The 19409-nt window shown below is 44.2% G+C and overlaps 1 protein-coding gene across 2 annotated transcripts in view; it reads right to left on the reverse strand.

The window, feature by feature from the left end:
* Positions 1-1112: 1112 nt before the first annotated feature.
* The window catches only part of topbp1 (DNA topoisomerase II binding protein 1), a 33617-nt gene continuing 15320 nt past the window's right edge, over positions 1113-19409 (reverse strand). The window contains exons 15-27 of one of the 2 annotated variants that reach the window (XM_024392936.2): positions 16777-16962; positions 16220-16332; positions 15971-16094; positions 15622-15786; positions 15167-15260; positions 13146-13326; positions 12650-12891; positions 12302-12435; positions 12081-12183; positions 11430-11593; positions 10976-11194; positions 7765-7926; positions 1113-1401 (exon numbers count right to left, since the gene is read on the reverse strand). In XM_024392936.2, coding sequence (XP_024248704.1) covers positions 1255-1401; positions 7765-7926; positions 10976-11194; positions 11430-11593; positions 12081-12183; positions 12302-12435; positions 12650-12891; positions 13146-13326; positions 15167-15260; positions 15622-15786; positions 15971-16094; positions 16220-16332; positions 16777-16962 — 2034 coding nt within the window. In that variant the 3' untranslated portion in view covers positions 1113-1254. Of the gene's footprint in view, positions 1402-7764; positions 7927-10975; positions 11195-11429; positions 11594-12080; positions 12184-12301; positions 12439-12649; positions 12892-13145; positions 13327-15166; positions 15261-15621; positions 15787-15970; positions 16095-16219; positions 16333-16776; positions 16963-19409 lie in introns of both variants that reach the window. The other variant, XM_024392935.1, reaches the window with a different exon arrangement.

A 19409-nucleotide genomic window follows, 5' to 3' on the forward strand; every position in this document is an offset into this window, starting at 1 on the left:
TGTGGGGGAGAGAACCCTTATCTGAGCCTCCAGAAACAGACCTGGGACAGAGGAATATAATTGGGCTTCCCATTGTGAATGTCCTATAGCTGGCCAACATGGAAGCACACTTGTTAAACACTAAGTCGATTAAATGGGTTAGGGAGTATTGCGCTTGCGAGAGGACCACTCTTGTAACCAACAAGACAATACTGTAGCATGTTTAGCACCATATCAATGGAAATGTAGGCTACGCATCCAGTTTGGTTCAGATAGCCTGTGTCACCCAATTGCTCTGCGGGGAGCACTCCCCCATCTTCTCCCCTAATCCTGCAGCATTCAACCAACAGCTTAGCCATTTTGAGGTTAAACCACTTACCCCTCCACATAGCCGTGTAGTAGAAACCCTGCCCCTCAACAGCCTGGCATTGGCACATAACAGGGTAAGAAATCTGGTGTTCACAGTACCAGAGCGCCACACAGCTGTTGCAAGGTCAGCAGAACTGCTTTGAACACATCTAGTGGGCTCTGGGGACTTCTCCTTTTTCCATAGTTTTTTTTCTTTGTTCTCCAGCACAATAAGTAAACCTCTGCCTTGGTTAGCCTTTGCCAGCTTGTTCTGCGTTTATACGTACGCATATATGTGGAATCTGGTAGGTGAGATCAATGTTCCATCATATCAAAAATAACAATTATAGCTTAGCGAGGCAATGGCAGCAGTGTGGAGGTAAGTGGTTGCCATGAGTAACAAGGTTGGTGCCAGTAATGGCAACGGATGTGACAGCGTGGGTCAGAGACTGGTGTGACACCCTGAACAAATGCCATTATCACTTCATAGCAGGTAGAATTGATCTCAAGAGGACTCACGTTGTCAATGAAAAAAGGAGAGGTTGAAACATTTTGCCCCTGCTTTTGGTATCAGTAGACTTAGAGGTGCAAAAAAAAGCTCAATGGTTCAGCATATGATGCTTAAAACAATGAACAATGCACTCATTCCAGGAATGATGCTTGGGATTCAAGCCGATTGTGGAGTGCCCTCTATAGGACATACATCGACAGTGCATATCTCAGTGTTGAGTGCTTGAGAACATTGTCTGACTTGCTGAAAGCGCCAATCAATCACAATACAAACATTTGTCAAATTAATTTTATTTTGATACAACTAATAATTTAAAAAAATCTTATTTACAGGCATACTATTATTAAGGCTTGCAAGGGTGTTTCTAAAATGATGGAATTTACTTGTTGACACCACAGCTCTAAATGCCGATGTTTTCACTTGAGGCGGGTCTTCTTGAGCTTGGAGGAATCTCCTGATACTTTGCGCTTGTGGGACGGGGTGGTGCGGCTGACGTCTGCGCCCACTGGCAGACACTGGGCCGCTTGAGGAAGATAGTAGATCTCTATTGGTGCAGACGGCTCCTGGACAAAAAAAACTTTAGTTTTAGTATCAGTCTTGATTTTCTTAGTGGAGCAACATGTAATATTTTAGCCATAATTTAGATTCCTTCATGTTTTACAAGAACACTGCTTAGAAACGCCTAAAATGGCTTGGTACTGCTTCTTACTTTATCATAATCCAAAAAACCTCAGATGTGAAGAACTAGTACACACAAGAGCCAGACCGGCTAGTCATGGGAGATATATATATATATATATATTAATAAAACACACATACATACACATTTCACCTTTATTTAACCAGGTAGGCCAGTTGAGAACAAGTTCTCATTTACAACTGCAACCTGGCCAAGGTAAAGCAAAGCAGTGCGACAAACTACAGAGTTACATGGAATAAACATATGTACAGTCAATAACACAACAGAAAAGTCTATATCCAGTGTGTGCAAATGAAGAAAGATTAGGGAGTAAGGCAATAAAACGGCCATAGTAGCAAAATAATTACAATTTAGCAATTAAACACTGGAGTGATAGATGTGCAAATAGAGATACTGGGGTGCAAATGAGCAAAAAAGAAATAACATCGGGATGAGGTAGTTGGGTGGGCTATTTATAGATGGGCCATGTACACGTGCAATGATCTGTAAGCTGCTGACAGCTGATGCTTAAAGTTAGTGAGGGAGATATGAGTCTTCAGCTTCAGATGATTTTTGCAATTCGTTCCAGTCATTGGCAGCAGAGAACTGGAAGGAAAGGCAGCCAAAGGAGGAGTTGGCTTCGCGGGTGACCAGTGACAAAACAGATGACACTGATAGACTGCATCCAATTCGTTGAGTAGAGTGTTGGAGGCTATTTTGTAAATGACATCGTCAAAGTCAAGGATCGGTAGGATAGTCAGTTTTACTAGGGTATGTTTGGCAGCATGAGTGAAGGATGCTTTGTTGCGAAATAGGAAGCCAATCCTAGATTTAATTATGGATTGGAGATGCTTAATGTGAGTCTGGAAGGAGCGTTTACAGTCTAACCAGACACCTAGGTATTTGTAGTTGTCCACATATTCTAAGTCAGAACCGTCCAGAGTAGTGATGCTAACTAAACGGGTGGGCAGGTGTGGGCAGCCATCGTTGAAGAGAATGCATTTAGTTTTACTTGCATTTAGGAGCAGTTGGAGGCCATGTGCCTTTCTAAAATTATATGTTTTACTCTGGTGAATTTATATTTCTTTGTTACTACTGGTATGTAATTGGAATTTGGGCCCTAGTTGCAGGTGGAAATGTTACATGGAGAACCTTTAACTGGCCAGGGTGGGTATTATGGAGAAGGTTGATCACATAGTATGGATAAATGAAGGCACCGTACCATTTTATGGATCAAATATGAACCAACCGGATTCACTTTAGACCAGGGGTGTCAAACTCATTTCCATGGAGGGCTAGTGCCTGCAGGTTTTTCCTTTTCAATGAAGACAGACATCCAGGTGAGTATATAATATAATCATTACTAATTAGTGACCTTATTTCAATCAATCAAGTACAAGGGAGGAGCGAAAACCTGCAGACACTTGGCCCTCTGTGGAATGAGTTTGACACATGCTTTAGACTTTCCCAACATTACTTGTGTGGGTGATAACCATGAAACCAGTTTTAAACATGTCTGTAGCAAAGGCCCATGTCTAGTTTTGGCAAAGGGTCTTATTTGAAATACATTTAAAATTGTCACCAGAATTTTGTACATTTTCATCCCAAATTCTCATTACTAAAATGCTTCAAGATTAAATTCTCGGGTTAGTTAATTCAATTAAACTTTATTAAAACCTAACTTATTTGAATAAAACAAAATGATGCTGTAGTTTGTCCATAAATCATAAAATTGTATGCTGGTTAAAATTTACATTCAATTATATTTATTATGAATAGAACACTGTGGGCATGTCTCATTAGTTCCTGCAAAACTCCAATTGTTTTATCTAGAGCAGCTGGTAGGTCGCGACCAGGGAGGTTTTGAATGGATCTCGTGTCTGAGTAAATGAAAATAAAAAAACTCCAGTCTGAACTCAAACCAGGTAGAAATGGTTTAGAAATTATAATGAACTTACAAAACTTTTTTTTTTTAATAGAGCTATTAGCAGCGCAATTTTGGTTGATTTTGTAGTCTCAAACCATTGAGTTTACTAACATTCATCAAGAATATGGGCAACATTTTATTATTGACAATGAAAGAAGTGGGAATGTTGCAACATTTAATATAGCATAGCTTAACTAATTGCATTTTTGTGATGTTAATATTGGGTCGCAACTGAGACAACCTGGTTCAATTTGGGTACCGAGGCAAAACCAGCTGAGAACCACTGGTCAAGAGTAGTAGTCCTTAGATGAGCACAAGTAAATGTATGCGTTAGGGGCCTCCCTTCGAGGCACAGCGGTCTAAGGCACTGCACTACAGATCCTGGTTCGATCCCAGGCTGTGTCGCAGCCGGCCGCGACCGGGAGACCCAATTGGCCCAGCGTCGTCCGGGTTAGGGGATGGTTTTGCCGGCCAAGTTGTCCTTGTTCTATCGCGCTCTAGCGACTCCTGTGGCGGGCCGGGCGCAATGCACACTGACATGGTCACCAGGTGTACAGTGTTTCCTCCAACACATTGGTGCGGCTGGCCTCTGGGTTAAGCAAGCATTTTGTCAAGAAGCAGTGCGGCTTGGCGGAGTCGTGTTTCGGAGGACGCACAGCTCACGACCGTCGTCTCTCCCGAGTCCGTACGGGAGTTGAGGCGATGGGACAAGACAGTAACTAACAATTCAATATCACAAAATTGGGGAGAAAGAGGTAAAAAAAGCCATCAGAATGAGGTTCTTATCAAAACATTGGATTGATGGCAGCATTCGTGCGAAACTGAAAGCGCAAACCACTGCTTTTAACCAGGGCAAGGTGACCGGAAACATGACCGAATACAAACCAGTGTAGCTATTCCCTCCGCAAGGCAATCAAATAAGCTAAGCGTCAGTATAGAGACAAAGTAGAGTCGCAATTCAATGGCTCAGACACAAGAGGTATGTGACAGGGTCTACAGTCAATCACGGATTACAAAAAGAAAACCAGCCCCGCTGCGGACCAGCATGTCTTGCTCCTAGACAGACTAAATAACTTCTTTGCTTGCTTTGAGGACAATACAGTGCCACTGACACGGCCCGCTACCAAAAACCTGCGGACTCTCCTTCACTGCAGCCGACGTGAGTAAAGCATTTAAATGTGTCAACCATCGCAAGGCTGCAGGCCCAGACGGCATCCCCAGCCGCGTCCTCAGAGCATGCGCAGACCAGCTGGCTGGTGTGTTTACAGACATATTCAATCAATACTTATCCCAGTCTGCTGTTACCACATGCTTCAAGAGGGCCACCATTGTTCCTGTTCCCAAGAAAGCTAAGGTAACTGAGCTAAACGACTACCTCCCTGTAGCACTCACTTATATCATGAAGTGCTTTGAGAGACTAGTCAAGGACCATATCCAACCTACCTGACAGACTAGACCCACTCCAATTTGCTTACCGCCCCAATAGGTCCACAGACGACGCAATCGCAACCACACTGCCCTAACCCATCTAGACAAGATGAATACCTATGTCAGAATGCTGTTGATCGACTACAGCTCAGCATTTAACACCATAGTACCCTCCAAACTCGTCATTAAGCTCGAGACCCTGGGTCTCGACCCTGCCCTGTGCAGCTGGGTACTGGACTTCCTGACGGGCCGTAACATCTCCACCCCGCTGATCCTCAACACTGGGGCCCCACAAGGGTGCATTCTGAGCCCTCTCCTGTACTCCCTGTTCACCCACGGCCATGCACGCCTCCAACTCAATCAAGTTTGCGAACGACACTACAGTGGTAGGCTTGATTACCAACGACGACGAGACGGCCTACAGGGAGGAGGTGAGGGCCCTTGGAGTGTGGTGTCAGGAAAATAACCTCACACTCCTCACGCGCCAACAAAACAAAAGGAGATGATCGTGGACTTCAGGAAACAGCAGAGGGAGCACCCCCCTATCCACATCGACGGAACAGTCGTGGAGAAGGTAGTAAGTTAAGTTCCTCGGCGTACACATCACGGACAAACTGAATTTGTCCACCCAGACAGACAGCGTTGTGAAGAAGGCGCAGCAGCGCCTCTTCAACCTAAGGAGGCTGAAGAAATTTGGCTTGTCACCAAAAGCACACAAACTTTTACAGATGCACAATCGAGAGCATCCTGTCGGGCTGTATCACTGCCTGGTACGGCAACTGCTCCGCCCACAATCGTAAGGCTCTACAGAGGGTATTGAGGTCTGCACAACACATCACCGGGGGCAAACTACCTGCCCTCCAGGACACCTACACCACCCGATGTCACAGGAAGGCAAAAAGATCATCAAGGACAACAACCACCCGAGCCACTGCCTGTTCACCACGCTATCATCCAGAAGGCGAGGTCAGTACAGGTGCATGGGACCGAGAGACAGAAGCTGTTTTTCAATCTCAAGGCCATCAGACAGTTAAACAGCCACCACTAACATTGAGTGGCTGCTGCCAACATACTGACTCAACTCCAGACACTTTAATAATGGAAATTGATGTAAAAAATGTATCACTAGCCACTTAATATAATGTTTACATACCTGACATTACTCATCTCATATGTATATTCTGTACTCGATACCATCTACTGCATCTTGCCTATGCCGTTCTGTACCATCACTCATTCATATATCTTTATGTACATATTCTTTATCCCTTTACACTTGTGTGTATAAGGTAGTTGTGGAATTGTTAGGTTAGATTACTCGTTGATTATTACTGCATCGTCGGAACTAGAAGCACAAGCATTTCGCTACACTCGCATTAACATCTGCTAACCATGTGTATGTGACAAATAAAATTTGATTTGAAACATGAGGAAATTGTGAAAAATTATAAATTGCTAAAATGTCAGTTCCGTGAGGAAGACCCATATACAGTTTGCCTTCAGAAAGTATTCATACCCCTTGACTTATTCCACATTTTGTCGCGTTAGACCCTAACCCCCCCCCCCTCCCCCACACACACACAATAAGTGTTTTAAGAGATTTTGTCAGATAAAATGAAATACAGAAATCTATTTTACATAACTATTCACACCTGAGGGAATACATGTTAGAATCACCTTTGGCAGCGATTAAAGCTTTGAGTCTTCCTCGGTAAGTCTCAAAGAGCTTTTCACACCTGGATTATATAATATTTGCACATTACTCTTTTTAAAATTCTTCAAGCTCTCAAGTTGATTGTTGATCATTACTAGACAGCCATTTTCATGTCTGGAGGAAACATGGCACCATCCTTACGGTGAAACATGGTGGCAGCATCACACTGGGGATGTTTTTCAGCAGAAGGGACTGGGAGACTAGTCAGGATCGAGGGAAAGATGAATGGGGCAAAGTACAGCGAGATCCTTGATGAACCTGCTAGAGCACTCAGGACCTCAGACTGGGGCAAAGGTTCACCTTCCAACAGGAAAATGACCCTAAGCACACAGCCAAGACAACGCAGGAGTGGCTTCGGGACAAGTCTCTGAATATCCTTGAGTAGCCCAGCCAGAGCTTGGACTTGAAACCGATCTAACATCTCCGGAGAGACCTGAAAACAGCTGTGCAGCCACGCTCCCCATCCAACCTGATGGGCTTGAGAGAATATGGCGGGAAGTATGGGAGAAACTGCCCAAATACAGGTGTACCAAGCTTGTAGCATCATACCCAAGAAGGCTCGAGGCTGTAATCACTGCCGAAGGACCTTCAACAAAATACTGAGTAAAGGGTCTGAATACTTATGTAAATGTGATATTTCAGTTTTCGCTTTGTCATTATGGGGTATTGTGTGTGGAGATTGATGAGGGGGAAAAAAGTAATCAATTTTAGAATAAGGCTGTAACAAAATGTGGAGAAAGTCGAGGGGTGTAAATACTTTTCCGAATGCACTGTATGTGTGGGGTACAGAGATGAGGTAGTCATTAAAACATTGCATACAGAGTGAGTCCATGCAACGTATGGTAGTTGCGCACATTTTTACAACTGAAATTATTTTGGCTTGCCATTACAAAGGGGTTGAATCCTTATCGCAAGACATTTCAGCTTTTTGCTTTTAATACATTTATAAAAACAAATCCACGTTGACAATATGGGGTATTGTGTGTAAGTCAGTGACAAAAAAATCTCAATTGAAGCCATTTTAAATTCATGCGGTAACAAAATGTGGAAAAAGTCAAGGGGTGGGAATACTTTCTGAAGGCACTATAAACTGCCTTTAAAGCAGTCAGACACATATTCCCTTCAACATAATGTCCCTTTATGAGGCAGCTATGTGCTTTAGTTACAGTCCCACCAACCTGAATGAGGTAATCTGCGATGAACTCTGGCTTCAGACATTTGACTCCCTGGGACATGGCTTCTGGCACATCCACCCGGAAGTCTCCTGGCTTCAACCGGCTGAATTCTGCAAACAGGTGCGTGGTTCCCTTGTACAGAGATGGAGAGGGACTGGGGAGAACCTGGAGAGAGGGTTAGGGAGAAGAGAGAAAGAGGGTGGATGGCGTAACATCCAGAGGTGTACACGTTGTCAATATCAACAAAGTATGGAGGAGATGGGCAGTCAGACAGATAAGTTTATATCATAAGCTTTCTCCATACTAAGGAACAGTAAGTGAAGACTAAGGTGCAGTATGACAGAGTAAAGGCCCACTAAGTCTGTATTAAAACATTTTTATATGGGCACGTCTTGCTTATGACACCGTTCACATCAATTGCGAAATACAGTCCTGCCGCAATCAATTCTTTATTCAGAACAGGATTGATTCGAGTCTTTCTACATGCGAAAATATAAATTGTTATCTGGAACACTGCAAAAGCTCTTAGAGACGTACCCAGAAACGCTTATAGCTGTAATCGCTGCCAAAGGTGATTCTATCTATTGACTCCTGGGTGTGAATGCTTACGGAAATTAGACATTTCATTTTCAATCAAATTTGCTAAAATTTCAAAAACATTTTCACTTTGTCATTATGGGGTATTGTGTGTAGATGGCAAAAAAAAAAAAAAAAAAAAAAAAACTTGAATCCATTTTCAATTCAGGATGTAACAAAATTAAGATTAAGTGAACGGGTATGAATACTGAAGATCAGTCTCCAGCTTATATCTCCTCAAAACTTCCATCAATGTATATGATAGGCTACATTAATTTAGCATTATCCTATAACACAGACTCGTTTTTGATTTCCTACAGAAAGGATTTGAATCTAAGGCTAGGTTTTTATATGTTTTTTTGAAAAGGAGAAATGTGATTTGCTTAAGTGTCTGAGATGGGTTGCAGGCGGCTTTGATTGATAGGTCCTTTTAGGTGGGTGGGTGTGCGTGAATGAGCTACTAATTCTCTATGTCCATCCATAAGGTTTCCCAGGCCTAGCCTATCTGGACTTCATCCTTTAAATCAAATACAGTGTGGGAAAAGTATTTAGTCAGTCACCAATTGTGCAAGTTCTCCCACTTAAAATGATGAGAGGCCTGTAATTTTCATCATAGGTACACTTCAACTATGACAGACAAAATTAGGAAAGAAAATCCAGAAAATCACATTGTAGGATTTTAATGAATTTATTTGCAAATTATGGTGGAAAATAAGTATTTGGTCACCTACAAGCAAGATTTCTGGCTCTCACAGACCTGTAACTTCTTTAAGAGGCTCCTCTGTCCTCCACTTGTTACCTGTATTAATGGAACCTGTTTGAACTTGTTATCAGTATAAAAGACACCTGTCCACAACCTCAAACAGTCACATTCCAAACTCCACTATGGCCAAGACCAAAGAGCTGTCAAAGGACACCAGAAACAAAATTGTAGACCTGCACCAGGCTGGGAAGACTGAATCTGCAATAGGTAAGCAGCTAGATTTGAAGAAATCAACTGTGGGAGCAATTATTAGGAAATGGAAGACATACAAGACCACTGATAATCTCCCTCAATCTGGGGCTCCACGCAAGATCTCACCCCGTGGGGTCAAAATGATCACAAGAATGGTGAGCAAAAATCCCAGAACCACACGGGGGGACCTAGTGAATGACCTGCAGAGAGCTGGGACCAAAGTAACAAAGCCTACCACCAGTAACACACTACGCCGCCAGGGACTCAAATCCTGCAGTGCCAGACGTGTCCCCCTGCTTAAGCCAGTACATGTCCAGGCCCGTCTGAAGTTTGCTAGAGAGCATTTGGATGATCCAGAAGAAGATTGGGAGAATGTCATATGGTCAGATGAAACCAAAATATAACATTTTGGTAAAAACTCAACTCGTCGTGTTTGGAGGACAAAGAATGCTGAGTTGCATCCAAAGAACACCATACCTACTGTGAGGCATGGGGGTGGAAAAATCATGCTTTGTGGCTGTTTTGCTGCAAAGGGACCAGGACGACTGATCCGTGTAAAGGAAAGAATGAATGGGGCCAAGTATCGTGAGATTTTGAGTGAAAACCTCCTTCCATCAGCAAGGGCATTGAAGATGAAATGTGGCTGGGTCTTTCAGCATGACAATGATCCCAAACACACCGCCCGGGCAACGAAGGAGTGGCTTCGTAAGAAGCATTTCAAGGTCCTGGATTGGCCTAGCCAGCCTCCAGATCTCAACCCCATAGAAAATCTTTGGAGGGAGTTGAAAGTCCGTGTTGCCCAGCAACAGCCCCAAAACATCACTGCTCTAGAGGAGATCTGCATGGAGGAATGGGCCAAAATACCAGCAACAGTGTGTGAAAACCTTGTGAAGACTTACAGAAAACGTTTGACCTCTGTCATTGCCAACAAAGGGTATATAACAAAGTATTGAGATAAACTTTTGTTAATGACCAAATACTTATTTTCCACCATAATTTGCAAATAAATTAATTAAAAATCCTACAATGTGATTTTATGGATTTTTTTCTCATCTTGTCTGTCATAGTTGAAGTGTACCTATGATGAAAATTACAGGCCTCATCTTTTTAAGTGGGAGAACTTGCACAATTGGTGGCTGACTAAATACTTTTTTGCCCCACTGTAGACAGAAAACTGTAGGCAGCAAGCGTCATGTTGGTCAGCATATGTGTGAGGAATGACAACAGGTGCCAGTTTTCGGTTTCCTCGCTTATTAAATGGGGTGCAACTGAATGAAATGTAGCCAAGGTCCTTTTCTGATTCATCCTATCCTAATATTGTCAGAAGCATATTATTTTTCCAGTAGTATATTATTTTTCTAAGATCTGTGGTTATAAAAATGAGGTCCTAAGAAATGCTTCTCTGTGACACGACAGGATTAAATGTAAAAAATAATAATTTGATTTTCTAAATTTGCATCGAGTTTCTAACCCAAGAGAGGGTATTTTCTTGCTCCCACGTCACTGCGAATCTCATAACGTTTGAAAATCAAAGTTGATCAAATGTTTTTTTGCTGTCATCGGGTAGAACTTCTTAAAAAAAAAAAACAGAAATGTGCAGTTTTCACATATGTTGACACTGGTATTGTGCTGGAGAAAATGATAATGAAAAGTGGAGTTGCCCTTTAAGAGCAGTGTTGGTACCTTTGCTCCACCAGACTGCAGTAGTCGTCTGAACCCTGACTCTCTGGTCTGGTCGATGTTTAGCATGACGGTCCAACCGCTGAACGCTCCCTCCAGGTTGTTCTGGTCCTGCAGGTTCCTCCTCCAGCGCATGGCAGCCAATGCCAGCCTCTTCTGATGGGAGCTGATGGAGGGTAGGGCATCCAGGATGGAGCTACTGCCCCACTCGTACGCATCCTCCTGGAACACACAGTATGTACACCCTCTCCATTAAATTCAAGAAGAATAAACAAGATGTATTTTTTAATTGAGCTGCCCCTTCTTGGATAGGGGCAGCTCAAGAGAGATAGGTCTCTCTCGCGAAAGATATCTTCTGACCTCATTGGGACTTCCTGGTTAAATAAAGATTAAATCCAAAAAGATGGCGCTATGAGTCTGTGGAGGCATGTTGTGGTGGTCTGATGCAGATCCTGACCTGGATAAAGTGTCCCACGGAGCGACAGGCCTCCAGGTAGGAACGGTGCAGGATCCACTTCCCGGAGGCCATGGCTGCCAGGTACTTCTCATTCCTCAGGGGGCTCCCCACGATGATGTGGGAACAGCTGGGGTCAAAGCACTGTTTGTCCAGCACCACACCCCCTACAGGAACATAGACATGTTGAGTCAGACAAATGCAATAGGGGGACTGACAAACAGGACGACAGACCGTCTCAGAAGAGAAAGAAACAAGATATTTTAAGACCTACTTTTTTATTTGCAGTGGCAATGGAGTGAGTACCCAATGCACCCTTTTCCCTATATGGTGCACTAGTTTGAACCAGAACCCTATGGGCCCTGGTTAAAATGGTACACTATACATTAGGGTGTCAATTTGACACGCAACCAACGAGTTGAGGCTACTTTAGATTTTGGTCATTAAACAGACGCTCTTATCCAGAGCAACTTACAGTAGTGGGTACATACATTTTTATATACTGGTCCCCCGGGACGAAATCGAACCTTCAACCCTGGTGTTGAAAGTGCCATGCTCTACCAACTGAGCCACACGGGAGTACATATGTACCAAAGAGACGGTAAAGATGGCATCTAGTTAGTTAGGTGGTCAGGGAGGAGGACAAAGACTCACCCAGCTCCTCTATGAGGGCGCTGTAGTCTATCCTCTCCTGGGGGTTGAGGGAGGAGAGCTGGAACCGAGGAGGCTCCTTCTCAGCCTCACTCTCCTCATCCATCTGTTGACAGCACAGCCCTTTTAGCATCACAGTGCACTACTGTGCCGCTAAGTAACGATTCACATCTAAACATTTACTTATAATATCACCTTACAAGTGGGAGGGTGAGTGTGGTTACCTGTGGCTCTGGGGGCACGGGGGGGTTGGCGAGGGGGAAGGCGATGCTGGGGGCTTTAGGGGTGAGGAGGTCAGGCTCCTCCCCTTGCACAGTCATCACCTTCTCACCCATCTGCTGGTCAATCACGTCACACTCTACTGAATAGGAGGGAGAACATTTCAAAGGTAAATATTTGGCAAAACAATAGTAAGAATCTGTTGCTGCAGGTGCATTGGCATATATATATATAACAAGATTGAAAAATTGAATTTCCGAAGTCTATTGCACTCTTTTTAAATCCTTTGAAATTTATGCAACACTTGAGTGTGATTGAAGACAGAGGACTACTTTTTGAATTCCCCCCCTCACCCATTTCCACCATTTCAGAGTCGGTCATGGAGTCCCGGAGTGTGTTTCCGGCATTGTCAGAGTGGAATAGGGGTGCTGCTAGAGGTACAGCCAGGGACTCAGAGTGCTGGGAGGGGCTGCCAGGCCATTGCAGGTTGTCAGCCAGCTTGGCCCTCTCCTCCCGGGCCGTTGGGTCATCCCACACGATCTGCTCACTCTGAGACGGCTCTGTGTTCAGGTCCATTGCTGCCTGACGAGACATCCTGAATAACACCAAAGGAGGGAGACCGAGAGAGTTAACCCTTTTCACACTGTAAAGACACGGATGTACATGCCTTATTTAAATGGCAAACAAAGACATTTACATGAATAAACATCCAATGAAATTAAAGCACAAATTCAACTCAAATTTGTCTGGACACAGATCTGGTCATTGGCATAGGGAAACTGAATAGTGAAGGTTAATTGAAGATTATTTTGACGTCTCGCAGCCCTCTGGTCTGTTGGTGTCTCATACCGCAGTGCTTCCAGAGTGCGTCGGACGTTTGCGTTGCGGCCAGGGGTATGGGGATGAGAGTCAGTCCCCCCAGAGCCCAGGCGGGCTGAAGAGCGCCTGCTGGTGGTCTTCTTGGTGGCTGACATGATCTCCTGCAGCTGCCTCTGGAGCTTCTCCCTCATCTCCAGGGTCTCTGACAGGTCTGGAAGACAGAGACGGTCAGAGGATGAGGGGAATGAAAGAAAGTGAAGTGTATGTATGTGTGCGTTTTGGGGACCTGCACTCACGGGATATTCAATTGAAACTTCACTTTTTATCAGTCAACAGCCTCATTCTGTATGAACCAGGAGGGTCCATAATGACAAACTCTTGCTTAGACCACAGGTTTAAATCTATTAGAACTTTGCAAGCTGTTAGCTATTCCGATTGGAAAACATGTCACAAGGAGGACCTGAGTCCTAGGACCATGCCCCAGGACTACCTGGCATGATGGCTCCTTGCTGTCCACCTGGCCGTGCTGCTGCTCCAGTTTCAACTGTTCTGCCTGCGGCTATGGAACCCTGACCTGTTCACCGGATGTGCTACCTGTCCCAGACCTGCTGTTCTCAACTCTCTAGAGACAGCGGGAGTGGTAGAGATACTCTTAATGATCGGCTATGAAAAGCCAACTGACATTTACTCCTGAGGTGCTGACTTGCTGCACCCTCGACAACTACTGTGATTATTATTATTTGACCATGCTGGTCATTTATGAACATTTGAACATCTTGGACATGTTGTTATAATCTCCACCCGGCACAGACAGAAGAGGACTGGCCACCCCTCATAGCCTGGTTCCTCTCTAGGTTTTGGCCTGTCTAGGGAGTTTTTCCTTTTAGGCTGGGTTTCTGTACAGCACTTTGAGATATCAGCTTATGTAAGAAGGGCTATATAAATAAATTTGATTTGACAATTAGCCATCTTGGTACTAAAAAAATAAAAAAAATAAAAAAATAATCACCCACTGAAAGTAGACTTGGTTGTTCATGGTCAGACGTAATCAAAAACGTTTCAATAAAAGAACCCTTACCAAAAGTGAAACGGCACAATCTGCTAGTCAAAGTAACTAAACCTCATGTTGGAACTACTAGTCAAATAGAACAGTTTAGCGAGCCTAGCATCTGGTATATTTCGCAGCTTGCAGCAAGGGTTCAAAATCTCAGAGGATCTCTTTTTTGTACTTTGAAATGTAGAAGTTACACTTACTGTGTTGGTGTGTTGAGAAGGGAAGTGCAGCCAGCACCTGGAAGATTAATGAGGAGCTGCTGCTATCGCCCGCCTCGTAGACAAACACACTGCTACTATTCATACATATTACATAGTCCTGTACATTTAAATGTACGTTTTATATGCATCATCATATGTTGTACTTCAACGCATGCGTAATTTACTTGAGGACCAGCAGTAGTTTTTTTCCAACAAAAACTAAAAGTTTGTCACAAGGGGTCTTGAACCCGCACTTCACTAAGATTCCATTTATACCACCTTAATGGAGGATGGCAAATGACAGTGATAGCAGAGATAGAAGAGGAAGTGAGACGTCCCACTCATTTTTCCCCCTGGTTCATATAGTCAACGAACTAAGCAGACCAGACACAGCTACTATCGCATTGGTGTCTATGGGAGAGCTACCCCTTAAGCAGATTGGTACTGGAATAATTTTAAAACGTCCGGAGTACAACATTAATTTATCCACCATCTTTTATGACAGTAATGTCTATTTGACAAAGACCATGAGACACTTATTTTACTTAACAATAAACTAATATAAAACTTACATTTTGTATAATTGTCCGCCATCTTTTTCTTTAAAAGCACATGGACGTGTGTGAAACAGACAGGCAAAAACAAGGAATTTTGTTCATTAGCTGTTTTCTAAAAGGTTTATACCGGTGGTCTCAGCAAGAGTTCATTAGTATGGACCCGGAACGTTTCAATTCAAAGCACTTGAGCTACGGCACAGAAGGGCAGACCAGTGGATCATCAGTGTATAAGAGCCCCACCTTTCTTCTCTGCATTGTCCCGGCCCTGCTCTTGATCAGTCTCTCCACTGACGTGATGGGAGGTTGTGGCGTCTTCTACAGCATTATCTTCAGGCTGAGGGGGACAAGGTTATGATGTGAAGCTTTGAACTGAGTCTCCCTGCACCATTTTCCAGACACTCAAACCATTGAACAAAAATACAGGGGCCTTAAGTATCAAGCATGTCAGAGTAGTAGTGCTGATTTAGGATCAGTTTAGCCTTTTAGAATACATTGAATAAGATTTTTTAGGGGGGGGGTACATTTTACCCCTTTTTCGTGATATCCAATTGGTAGTTACAGCCTTGTCCCATCACTCCTGTACGGACTCGGGAGAGGCGAAGGTCCTAAATCATCCTAAATCAGCACTCCTACGCGAAGATGTTCAATACATACAGCCCCATATCTAGAGTGAGCGGTTTCTGTAAGGAATGTACCCTGTTCTCTTGGGCCTCAGTGAGGTCTCTGAGTTTTGTGGTGCGGGTGGCAGGGGGTGACCTCTGGCTACTGTCAGGAGGCACCTGGCTGAGGTTCAGGCTCATCTTGGGGTTGTAGGTGAACGGGTAGAGAGACTCCGACACGTGCCTCTGATCCTCAGCACACTGGAGACAGACAACATCAACGAGTCAGTACTGAGCGCACACACACACACACACAAAACCACACAGACAAAACTACAGCAACACTTTTGTGACTGTTACATCTGATATAAGAATGGAGCGTGCCTGTCGTATACTTCATGCAAGTACATTTGTGTTTATTGTGTGTAATGAAAACCTTCCGTACCGCCTGAAGCCAGTGCTGGGACACAACATGCACCCCTCTCTCCTTCACAGCCCTGTACTCCCGCGTGTTGTCCCCCACACGACCCTGGTAGATGTAGTGCGTCACGGTGTCGTCACACGACCACCTGGACCCCACACACACACAGAGTATTGGATCATAGAGGGACATGCATCATTAATGGCAAGTGTTGTGACTGGCATTACTAACATTGTAGACATAGTTGCAAGCATGTTGAGTTGAGGGGAGTACCTGAAGTCAGCTCCCAATGAGGCAGCGATGCCGTTGAGCTCCCGCTGCTTCTTGCTCAGTTTCTTACTCACACAGATCACCACACCAGTCAGGGCAGCAGCCTCCTCCTCCACCTAAAGGCAAGCAAACAAATGCCTGTGTGACGTTTAAGAAACTGTGTACATCAAAACAAATGTATTTATAAAGCCCTTCTTACATCAGCTGATATCTCAATGTGCTGTACAGAAACCCAGCCTAAAACCCCAAAAAGCAAGCAATGCAGGTGTAGAAGCACGGTAGCTAGGAAAAACTCCCTAGAAAGGCCAGAACCTAGGAAGAAACCTAGAGAGGAACCAGGCTATGAGGGGTGGCCAGTCCTCTTCTGGCTGTGCCGGGTGGAGATTATAACAGAACATGGCCAAGATGTTCAAATGTTCATAAATTACCAGCATGGTCAAATAATAAATCACAGTAGTTGTCGAGGGTACAACAAGTCAGCACCTCAGGAGAAAATGTCAGTTACATGGGCTTGTGAGTGTATGAACTTGGCTGTGAAGGCTGTAGGGTGTGTTCTGTACCGCTCTGTGTGTCTCCTTGCTGAGCTGGGGGCTGGCTGAGAGGGCCTGGAGGTCAGGGTCGTGGCTGCGCGTGCTGTTGGCCAGGGCCACCTTCAGGTTCCTCCCGATGACCTCGGACAGCGGGGTCATGACCTTCTGACTCTGCTGTGACCTGCCCCCTGGTGTGTCCAACGCTGCTAACGCAGCCTGGAATATCATACAAGTACATAGTTTCAAGATGTGTTATTACAATTTATAAACTGAGCACTGAATTCTGATTGTACCACGGCTGTCAGCCATCAGACTGTATACCACGTATTTTTTACTGCCCTAATTACGTTGGTAACCAGTTTATCATAGCAATAATATACCTCAGGAATTTGTGGTATATGGCCAATATAACATGGCTAAGGGCTGTTCTTTGGCACGACACAATTTTGTAGTTGGCCATACACCCCTGCACTACGGTACACCCCCTGCACTAACGGTTAATAAAAAAAAAAAGTGGCACCCCTGCACTACGGTACACCCCTGCACTACGGTACACCCCTGCACAATAAACGGTACACCCCTGCACTACGGTACACCCCTGCACTACGGTACACCCCTGCACTGTCCTCCCCTGCACACACCTGCACTACGGTTCTGTCGTGTGGTCAGGTGCCACAAAGAGGGACGAAGGAAAATTGCAATTGGCTCAGAACTGGGAAGCACACCTGTCCGTTGGAGAGCCAACAATAATATGCATGTCAATCTCTCCAGGCTTAACGTGGAGCAATTTCCAAATGCCTGAAGGTACCACGTTCATCTGTACAAACAATCGTATGCAAGTATTAATACCATGGGACCACACAGCCGTCATACTGCTCAGGAAGGAGATGCGTTCTGTCTCCTAGAGATGAACGTTCTTTGGTGCGAAAAGTGCAAATCAATCCCAGAACAGAAAAGGACCTTGTGAAGATGCTGGAAGAAACAGGTACAAAAGTATCTATCCACAGTAAAACAAGTCCTATATCAAGATAACCTGAAAGGCCTCTCAGAAAGGAAGAAGCCACTGCTCTAAAACCGCCATAAAAAAAGCCAGACTACGGTTTGCAACTGCACATGGGGACAAAGATAGTAATTTTTGGAGAAATGTCCTCTGGTCTGATGAAACAAAAATAGAACTGTTTGGCCATAATGACCATCTTTATGTTTGGAGGAAAAGGGGGCTTAACAGCCGAAGAACACCATCCCAACCGTGAAGCACAGGGGTGGCAGCATCATGTTGTGGGGGTGCTTTGCTGCAGGAGGGACTGGTGCACTTCACAAAATAGATGGCTTCATGAGGACGGAAAATTATGTGGACATATTGAAGCAACATCTCAAGACATCAGTCAGGAAGTTAATGTGCTTAATTTTAATAATTGAGAAATAAATATAGCAGCATGAGAAAGCTGGAATCCTCTTAAAAAGCAGCCAGTCAAAACTCTTTTTCGACACGAGATTGGGCTTAGAAGAACACATTTCAATAGGCTAGGTGCTTTCCAGCCGCGTTCAAGGGCGTTGAGTATTAGGCCATTAGCAAGTTTGGTAAGGTACTAACGACCATCAGCAACAGAGCACAGTTTGGGAGAAGCCTAATGCCACTTAATATAATGTTTACATACCCTACATTACTCATCTCATATGTATATGCTCTATATCTACTGCATCTTTATGTAATACATGTATCATTAGCCACTAAACTATGCCACTTTGTTTACATACCCTACATTACTCATCTCATATGTATATACTGTACTCGATACCATCTACTGCATCTTACCTATGCCGTTCTGTATCATCACTCATTCATATACCTTTATGTACATCCCTTTACACTTGTGTGTATAAGGTAGTTGCTGTGGAATTGTTAGGTTAGATTACTCGTTGGTTATTACTGCATTGTCGGAACTAGAAGCACAAGCATTTCGCTACACTCGCATTAACATCTGCTGTGTAATTTGATTTAGTTACTATGACTCAATAGTCAGGTAGAATTTGATGCGGTCATGACTCGTGACTGCCGGTGTGACGGTAATACGGTCACCGTAACAGCCCAATGCTCAACATTATTCCGTCAATTAGTTGCAGCCCCCCCTCCTTTGCCCTCAGAACAGCCTCAATTCATTGGGGCATGGACTACACAAGGTGTTGAAAGTGTTCCACAGGGATGCTGACCCATGTTGACTCCAATGCTTCCCACGGTTGTGTCAAGTTGGCTGGATGTCATTTGGGTGGTGGACCGTTCTTGATACACATGGTAAACTGTTGAGCATGAAAAACCCCGCAGCGTTGCAGTTCTTGACACAAACCAGCGCACCTAGCACCCACTACATTACCTGCTGTTCAAAAGACACGTTTGAACATTTTAAATGTTTTATTTTACCTTTATTTAACCAGGCAAGTCAGTTAAGAACAAATTCTTATTTTCAATGACGGCCTGGGAACAGTGGGTTAACTGCCTGTTCAGGGGCAGAACGACAGATTTGTACCTTGTCAGCTCGGGGGTTTGAACTTGCAACCTTCCGGTTACTAGTCCAACGCTTTAACCATTAGGCTACCCTGCCGCCCCCAAAAATGTCTTGTCTTGCCCATTCACCCTCTGAAGGGCACACATACACAATCCATGT

The sequence above is a fragment of the Oncorhynchus tshawytscha genome, linkage group LG29 (assembly GCF_018296145.1).
Source record: "Oncorhynchus tshawytscha isolate Ot180627B linkage group LG29, Otsh_v2.0, whole genome shotgun sequence".
Lineage (NCBI taxonomy): Eukaryota > Metazoa > Chordata > Actinopteri > Salmoniformes > Salmonidae > Oncorhynchus > Oncorhynchus tshawytscha.